The sequence below is a fragment of the Xiphias gladius genome, chromosome 20 (genome assembly GCF_016859285.1).
Source record: "Xiphias gladius isolate SHS-SW01 ecotype Sanya breed wild chromosome 20, ASM1685928v1, whole genome shotgun sequence".
In the NCBI taxonomy this organism is placed as follows: Eukaryota; Metazoa; Chordata; class Actinopteri; order Istiophoriformes; family Xiphiidae; genus Xiphias; species Xiphias gladius.
In genome coordinates, this window is record NC_053419.1 from 12,069,833 (window position 1) to 12,079,347 (window position 9,515).

The 9,515-nt window shown below is 39.7% G+C and overlaps 1 protein-coding gene across 1 annotated transcript; it reads right to left on the bottom strand.

The window, feature by feature from the left end:
• Positions 1-811: 811 nt before the first annotated feature.
• Positions 812-8,164, bottom strand: ccdc80l2 (coiled-coil domain containing 80 like 2). The gene is made up of 12 exons (XM_040157843.1): positions 7,565-8,164; positions 7,397-7,485; positions 7,030-7,203; positions 6,713-6,864; positions 6,033-6,362; positions 5,632-5,863; positions 5,281-5,434; positions 3,762-3,898; positions 3,379-3,527; positions 2,930-3,033; positions 2,432-2,512; positions 812-2,118 (listed from the first exon to the last, which is right to left on the bottom strand). Exons 1-12 carry the CDS (start codon positions 7,845-7,847, stop codon positions 1,784-1,786), a joined length of 2,220 nt encoding a protein of 739 aa, XP_040013777.1. The 5' UTR covers positions 7,848-8,164; the 3' UTR covers positions 812-1,783.
• Between the last annotated feature and the right edge of the window lie 1,351 nt (positions 8,165-9,515).

Here is a 9,515-nt window from a genome sequence, read left to right on the forward strand (position 1 = left end):
TCTAACTATACTTCATAGCTGAGGGAAGTTTTGGATTATCCATCTTTTGACATTTTCTAGACATTACATTTTTCCTGCAAATGTGACAGGAATTTAAAGTACAGTTTAGGGTTTATGAGAGAAGGAGTTTGAATAAGTAACATTCACTCATTTACCCACATAAACATACAAAGGGCGACAGCAGACTGTGGCATTCAAACTCTCCCAGGATGCACTGGGAACCATCCATCATCCTTAGCTTGACACAGTCTGTGGTCTGTAATGCGCCTGGCACCCATTTATTTGCACTATTGGGGGTACATTACACAAACATGCAAATTTCAACTTTCTGTTTCACTCTAACTCCCCACTTCTTCTTCATATCTATATTTATTTATGATTCACCTTTCTTGCCTCTTCTCAATGTAGTTTTTTTTGAAAATTATGACCTCTTGCTGTAGAATTTACAGTGGAGACACTTTTGCTGAGGCATGCACTAAATCACAAGCTATTCTTAGGACACGTGCTATTTTTCCGATGGCTTTTATATTTCATCTTTCCATTCCCGTTCCTCCGGTGCCTCAGTTCTTTCATTCTCTGCTGTAAGGATTTACTGCAGGTCATGTTTTTACTTTCCTACCTTCACATGCAACACAACAGTATCACTGTTCTTAGGGTACGATGCTAGATCTTCAGTCTGTCACTTAACTTCATGATATTTATAGCATCAACACTTGTCAGGATTATTTTATTATTTTAAAATATTTGTCATACACTTAAGGGAAGAAGTGGGAACACTTTAAAATTGATCTTTACAGCATGACAATGACAAGAATTCATTTCAAACAGATTTACATTTGCTTACCAGAGTGTTTACAAACCTGTATTTAACATTACTACCTAGGAAAATTTAACTAGAAAAAGGAAACATGTAAATTAAGTTTAAAGTTTAAGTGTGTATTTTACAAGATTCTCAAAACTTCCCTCTTTCTTACTTTATGATGCTGCTGAACCTGCAGAAACTAACATCCACATTTAGGACTAAAGTGCTGGTGTGAGAAATGTGTATTTTGTTTAACCAAATGAAGTCTAGATGAAATAAATTGCTCTCTCCTCATTATTAAATGATGTTTGCATGTTTGTTTTTATAGCATTGGATGATTTTCCATGTGTTCTATTGATAGCAACTGTAGAAAAAGTTCCCTAATAGTACAATTGAATTAAAGTGAGCGTGGAAACTCTGGTACCATTCTTGCTTATGTGCAAGATATGTTTTTTGTTTAACTAGTGAAGACTACAGCTCTTTAAAAACAGATGTTTAGCTCAGTTACAAAAAAACCTCAAACATTTGTTTCATTTAAATACAGTTTCAGATGCTGATTTCAGCATCACAATGTCTTAACACAGGAACTTTCCATTTGTATATTTGTATTACACGGGGAATGTGTTTGAAAAAGACCGGACAGATGTGTTGCCAAAAAGTACAGCGGCTCGGCCTTGTATGGACATTCTTCCTCTTCCACTGTTGCTGCAATCAGCAAAAATAATAACAGAACACCAGCTTATCTAAAGAACAGTTGAAGACTGCACACATGCATACATTAAGGCATTCTTGAATGAAACTATTCAACTATTTTCTGATCCACTTTTCAAATTTATTGCTTGCAAACATTAAATACATTGAATCCTGTAAGTCCTGAAGATGAGTTTTTGAGATCATTGTTTATTGTTTGCTCATGTTAAAATCCGTGTGTTCATGTATTTTCCGTCTCATCTGAAGATTTTCGGTAGAAATTCCTTCTCATCACCCCTCTGACTGGTGATATAAGTACATGTCCTCCACCCTGTCCTCATCGTAGCCGCGATAGTGTCCCGCTTCGCTGCCTCCTCTTCCTCTGTCCTCAGGGCAGTGGATCCCCAGTCTCTTCTGCAGCTTCTCCTCCTGGAGGCGAAGCTCCATGGAGTCCACCAGGTCGTAGATGTTATCCAAGGACCACATGGGTGATGGGAACCATGCCTTGACATCGCCGTCCTTCCCCACGATCAGCATGCTGAAGTAGTCCTTACTGATCTTCAGCTGCTCTCTCAGATTGTTGACCATGTCACAGGACAACGGCTCAACCTCACTCTGACTATGACCTGGAAGAGGGATGACAGAGTGAAAATGATGCAGTGCACTTTACAAACAACAGGAAAAATTGATAAAAACACAAAAAAGGACAGCTAGGAATTCTGAAAAACAGTAAAAAAGAGAAGAAAGAAAGAAAAAGTTTCACATTTTTGTGATACATTTTTATCAGTTGAGATAAAACAAAATGGCAGTTCAACCTTAAAACCTAAAAACGTTTATGTATTTTAACATTAATATACACAGTGTTTATCAGTAAATTCCAAGTTACTGGTTCCATTACTGTCCCGTGTACCTGGACTTCCCCACATCACTCTGACTCACCATTCAGCGGAAATAGCTCGACAGTTCCTGATGCTTTGTCTCTGGTTCCAATCAGCTTTAACATGGCAAAGTGGCGAATACCTGAGGAAAGACCCAAGAATGTGTATCTTAGCAATAAGGGCTTTGAAAGGAACATCAACAAGCTCATGGATTAAAATTAAAAAAAAAAAAACACTAGTGAAAATAATAAAATGCTTTTCTTAATTTGTTTGTATACGTTAATATTATGGGTAGTAAAATGTTTAGGTGATGCCTGCTTTCTCCAGCTAAATACATGTCAGGTTATGGTTGAACATTTACAATAATTACTTTCTTTTAGTTTACATGTATGACCTTTTCATATTCATATATTCGTTATGTAATGTAATGTTGGCTTGGTTTGGCTTTCCCAGCCCTGAAGGTCAGAGGGGAAACCTGATTCTTTTAAAGCTTTTGCATATTTTACCAAAGACTACAGAGAGGGCAGATAGTGTGCTGTTCGTGTGGTGTGCCACTCACCCAGGTGACACTCCTGTCCACTGAGAGCCGAGAGCTGCTGTTGGAAAGAGTAGTCGTCCTCAGAGGGAGCTGAGATGAGCAGCAGTCTCCTCTTAGACATGAACCTAAACGTCCATAAAAAGGGTGATTCAAGTTTGGAAGTTGTAGTGTAGGTCAGTCAAACTTTCATTCAGTCCTTTTCCCTACATGTCTGACAAGGAAGAAGACCAACAACATTCAAGCATTCAAACTTACCTACAGGCACTTCTGAATCTCACTTACCTTTCCCAAATATTATGTTATGGTAAGGCTTTTTGAGACACGTTTTTATTGATGATTGCATACATATATAAATAAATCCTAACCATAAGTCTTTACTTTTAGTTAACAGTGCTAATTCGGAGCAAAAAAGGACCCAGACATTGTAGCCTCAAGGATACTAGGCAATAATGAGAATTGCAGTACTTTACCTGAGCAAGGAATTCTCAGCTCCAGGCTGTTTCTCTTTGGAACAGACTGAAGGACTCTTCCTCTCTTTTTCTTTTTCTGAGTGCCTTGAGGGAAAGTTGTCTATGTACTCGAACAGAGCAGGGCTTGATGGTGGAGCTTCAAAGACTCTCTGGGGGAAGACAAAAGCAAGTTAGACAATTTAAAGAGAGATATAGGAGTCATAAGAGGGGAAAAGACACATTGAAAGAACGGTTTGAACAGTCTTGGCAGATGACGTGACATCTATAAAACTGGACAGCTTCCAGGTGTGAGAATGTGTAAAAGTGTTGCTGAAAGGGAACATAAATACTTGTCTAAGTTCAAGTAAAAGGACAGGAAAGCAAAAAAAACAACAAGTTCTTACATTGGGCTTGATGTCGTAGTCTGTGACAGTCATGGAAAAGAGGTCAGAGGACGAGAGGCCTAGCTCTGCTCTCAACAGGGAGATCAGGCCTGAATCTAAGAACAGCTCTGATAGGTCACTGAGTGGAGGCTCTGATTCTGAAATGCACACACACATACATATGAACATAAAATGAATGTGTGCACATATAGACCTACAGTATAGGGAGCGGACAAAATAAATGAAACACCTTCAAGTGTAACGAAACCCAGGACAAACAACAACTATGATACCCAAATAACCATAAAGTTGAATAAACACCTCTGAACGGTGTTTGGACATTCTAAGCTTACTACTACTATACTAAGATAGTAGTTATTCCAGGGCTGTTGTATTGAATGCGTTATGTTGTGCAGGAAGTTCATGCGTTAATGTCATTTTGACCACCACCTGTACACACACAACAAGTCATGTTAAAGTCTAACTGCTGTGATAGCAGAGTTATTTACTGACTACATGCCACAAGAGTTAGAAAAACACAGCTACTTCCTGGTACAATATGTAAGCAAACCAGTCACCAAAAGAGAACACTGATTGAGATGCTCTTCCTATGCACTAGAAATTTAAATTAGAAGTAGTTAGCCATACCACCATGCACAACCACCAGGTTTCAGACTGAAATATCTCAACAATGATTGGATGGATTAAGATCAACTTTTGCACATTTGTGCTTCCCAGATAACGAATCCTAATGACTTTGGTGATCCCCTGACTTCTCCTCTAGCCTCACCATGAGGTTGACCACCATGTGGTTTTGAACAAAATTTCTCGACAGCTATTGGATGGACTGCCATGAAATTTCGTTCAAACATTCATGTCTGCCTCAGGATGAATTGTAACGGCTTTGGTGGTCCCTGACTTTTCCTCCAGCAAAAACAAATTACATTCCTATTGTTCACAGCTGTAGTTTGTGTTACCGCAAATTAGCAAATGTTAGCATGGTCAAACAATAAAATAAGATGTGTTACCATTTAGCTCTAAAGCACCTTTGTGGTTTTAGTGCATAAGTACCCACTCACAGAGCCACTAGCATGGCTGTAGAGTCTCGTTTTCCATTAAAAGACCTGTTGCTCAGCTGCTGACTGAAGTCTGAAGTCAGAAGTACCCACTGCATATAAAAATAGCACAACAACAAATGTAGGCAACCCCATCAAAGAGCATTCTGCAGCAGAATTCTTTCAAATGAACTGAAGTAAAGAGGAAACCGCATAAAAAACACCAGTATGAGCCTTGTTGCAACGAATGCAAGAGTGAAGAAATTCAGTTCCAGACCATTGTACTATGGAACCATAGAAGCCATATGTGCCTTTGGTCAAGCCTTAGTAAAAAAGTATAGTGTGTTCCATTGGTAATATCTGCATGAGATTTTCTGTTTACTTGGATCACCCTTAAAGAGAACTGAATCAAATTTTTTTAGATGCAAATATTCAAACATTCAACATCACACAGACACACATAGAAATGTAAAAACACTTCCTACCGAGCTGGTGATGTTGCAGCGTGAGTGTGGCGTCACTGCCTTCCACAATGGTCGCAACGGTGATCTTCCTGATAGCGAAGTCACAGTGATGCTTCTCGATCTCTTCTTTCTGCTGGATGTAAAGCGTTGCATCTCTGCTGGGCGTGGAGATCAGCTTGTACCAGGACAACAGACAAACAGGCACAGTACTCAAACTAGGTAGTGGGAAGGTACTGATTAAGTACAGATATACAGATAAGTCCAATGTTTTGCATACAATTTGTAATGTGGATGCTGTTGTACATCAGGATTTGGGCTGAAAGACAGGATGAAAAAGGCAGACAGCGGTATGCAAAAAGAGAAAGTTCTTACCATCAACCTTCTTCTTCCCTTCAAACTGTCTAAAAATTCCTTCAAGGCTGTTTTATCCTTCTCACTGGCCTCTCTGTTGGACTTTTTCCCTCTTCCTTTTCCTTTCTTTCCTTTTTTCCCTTTGCCCTTTTTCTTAGAGCTCTGTGTTTCATCCTTTACATTCTGCTCTTTTTTATCCTCATTGTTTTTCCCTCCATGTCTTTTCTTTCCTTCTTCCAAAGTGGAGTCAGGTCTGCAATACAATACAAAAAGTTCACAGTTTACTTTGTTGTTCATCCAGCACTAAAAATAAAAAAAGCATCTCTGTCTGGTGTAAAGGGACGAGGAGGCATGACATACCAGACGGGAATACAAAATCTAAGCACAGTTTCAGTTAAATCAAAAATATGAAAAGACATCACCTGTCTTTCTTCCCTTTTTCGTTGCTCATTGATACAGATGGAGGACTGTGCGCTTTTGCTTTTTCCTGTCCATTAGAATTTGCCTGACCAACAATGCTCGAGTCCTTTCCCCTCGTGGACCCTACAGCAGGCCCCTTACGGATAACAAACCTCGACCGTCCACTCAAGATGTCCAAGATCTTACTCTTCAAGGCAGCCTTTTTGTCAGGAGGAGGTTTTCTTTTTAATGCCACCACAGAAGTCACATTTGCTCGCCTCTGAGGGCTCAGCACCATCTTCTTCTTCATCTTTTTCCTTTTCACCACAACCTTCTTTTTATTGGTTTTACACCTGAATTAAAAAAAAACAACAACAACATCAAACAGCATTTTGTGTAAGAGGATTTGTGCAGATTTTTCCTAAATAACTTGATCTAAAATTTCATGCACAACTAATGTGTACGAGTGCAACATATTATAAAAGGCTGAAATGGTGCAAGTTGAAGTGGAAATACTTTTTGATACTGGACCCATACAACATAGTTTTTCCTTATCAGGTTCAGTGTTTATAGTTTTGCACAGTTTTGCTCACTTTTTTCATATTCTTTTATGTTTGTGAAGTAAGTAAATGTAAAGTGGCCTGAATGACCTTATTAAACCGCTCTTTAAATCTCTTTTAGGAACATATTGGTATAATGGAACCTCAGGTTGGATCCTTTTCTGGTCATCTTCTCCAGCTTCCTCATGGGAAACTGATCTATGAGCTCCAAAATCGCCTCAATACGGACCGGATAGGGGAACCGCTCACTGACCCTTAGATTCTTCTTCAAAACCAGCATCGTGAACCCTTGCTCCTGAAACAATGGGTGTTGCATGTAAAAGCACAAGTCAAGAGCAGGTAAACCACAAAGGAATGACACAGATTTTCAAAAATATTTGTTTTCATAAAACTATCTCAAAAGGCAGTAAATTATTTATATCTTGTAAGAAAATCAATCTGTTAATGGCGCAATGGATACCTGGCTGGTAAGCTCCAAGTAGTGCAGCAGTTTAGTAACTGTGTCTGGGTCTACGCTCTCTACTGTGGCCTCTCCTTGGAAAGTTGTTTTCTGGATTCGACCTTCCATCATGGCATTCTGGATGATGGTGATGATGAAGGTGTCTCTCTCTGCTAGATGGCAGTGCAGCCCTTCCTGGGGGGGGGGGCGACAAAAGGAGAAAGAAAAAAGAGAGAAATAGAGTTACAGAAAACATAGGATGAAAACTGTTTTGATTGAAATTCCAATTTATTATTTTCCTAGATTAAATGAAACAAATCTGAGGAAAATTCTCCTTCAAATTCAATATGGAGTATGTAGCTAAAGAGTAAATAAATAGGTACAGTACCTGCTCCATGTCTTCCAGCTGTTTCTCCATCATACGCAGATAGTGGTCATTGTGTGATGGGGCTGTTATCACCCACAGCCGTTTTCTACCTGGGGGGGGAGGGGGTAGTTACTATAAGTAGGTAGACAGACAAATACATACATCAGCTGAACAGATAATTTCTCTTACCTGCAAATTCAGCCAGGAAATCCAGCTCCGGAGCCAGGCTTGATGAAGACTCTCCGAATCGACGGGTGTCATCATGTTCTCCGTCTTCGTCCGACGTCAGTCCCTGCTGGATTCCTGGAGGGAGGTCTGAATAATCTCCCCAGTCCCTTACAGTCGGGTCCAGCTGATCCTTGGGCTTGGATCGACTGATGCCCGGCCAGGCAGCAAGCAAACTCTGGTAGCTGAGGCTCCACAAAGCAGCAAACAACAACAAATGTGAGTGTGAGATATAGAAATTACACATCCTTACTTATATGATTGAGTTGTTTGTTTGTTGATCAGCTGGAACTGGTTAGCATCTCACAAATTCTTCTCTGGAAAAAAAAAAAAAAACGTGTAGTGCTGTGTTCACCACCAAGTCATTTGTAGCAAATGTTGCAGACGAGATGGATTCACCATCTGTTTAAAAGTAACGTAAGAGTTAAAAAGCTCACAAAACCCCAGCTGAGAAATTTCCAAATTCAAAACCCCGCTGAAGGCTGAAGCATTCTGTATCCTTAAAAAACAGGTGGAGCAAATCTGGAATGAATGTGAAAGGTAAAAGGATCGCTAGATGGTAACCCCTCTCACCAGCAGCGAGAGACTGACTGGGGAGACTTTTCTCTGCTTGCACACAGACATGCACTCCTGGTTCACATTATACCCCAGGCTTGTTAACAGGAAACTCCTGGAATTTTCAGTGACTTCAAAGCATTTTCTTGCTCAGAAATCTCTCTCTCTCTCTCTCTCTCATTCTCTCGCTTACAAACACACACTCTCTCTTACACACACACACACACACACACACACACATTCTCTGTGTGTGTTGTTTTGTCCCATAACTGACAATTTTGCTGTCCATTTTTAATAGAAAAACAATCACTCACATTTTTACTGTACATACTCACACACAGAGTATTACATGCACATGGATGTTAACATAACAACATGACATTAGTAGGTCAGAAGGGGTGGTGTGAGGGCAACTGCCCTGCTCTGTCTTTGATCAAGAGGCTGAAGCCCTACCTACTTCAGGTGTGCTGTTGTGAACCAGACCCAGAACTTTGACCTCACTAGTGTAGCGCAGTGCAGAGACAATACCCTTGCATAGATCAGGGAAAAAAAGGGGGTTAAAAAATGTGTGAGAATAAGGGAGTAAAAGTGGGAGCTTAAGGGTAGAGCAGTTCAGCTTAAAGCCATTTGTTCAATGGGAGCTGAAGGTTTTAAATGAAATGGCTGCGATCATAAATTAACCTGACAGACTACGAGACGCTTCAGTCTGAAAAAGTACACACCAGCTCAAAGTTGTGAATGCGGCGCAGCTGTGCCCACAGATGAGTTAATCCTGACGACTTTCTGCCAGTAAAACATACTTATCCCTCCCACAACCAAGCCCCAACAAATATAACAAAGAACAGTAAACATACAAGACAAGTGTCTGTATTTCACTGCATTTTGAATTCAGTTTAATTTAATTCACTCGAAAATTGAATAGATGTGAATCATATTTTATAACTAAATGAATGACTTAAACATATTGAAATACAAAGTAAAGGGAAGCAAAACATAAGGAATGTGGAGTCGAGAACAGCTTTCATTGAAGGCATTCATCTGTTTACCAAGTGAGTTCTAATAAATTCATATGGGAATATGATTTAATACATGAACCAATGTTAACTCCTTTTTAATGTTAACTCAGGGTCTGTCACCATAAGTCCAATGTCGGATGGCCTATGTAGAAAATGTACAAAAATCTTCGCCATTTTCCAGGCATGAAAATGCATGAAAGAAGACTTGGCTCAAAGGAACAGATATTTTTGTGTGTGATATAATAGAGGGTACTGAATCCATGTTGAAATTATGCTTTCAACATGGACCTCAGACTGGTCTGAAGGTTCACCTTCCAACAGGAGAATAAACCGAAGCAGACAGC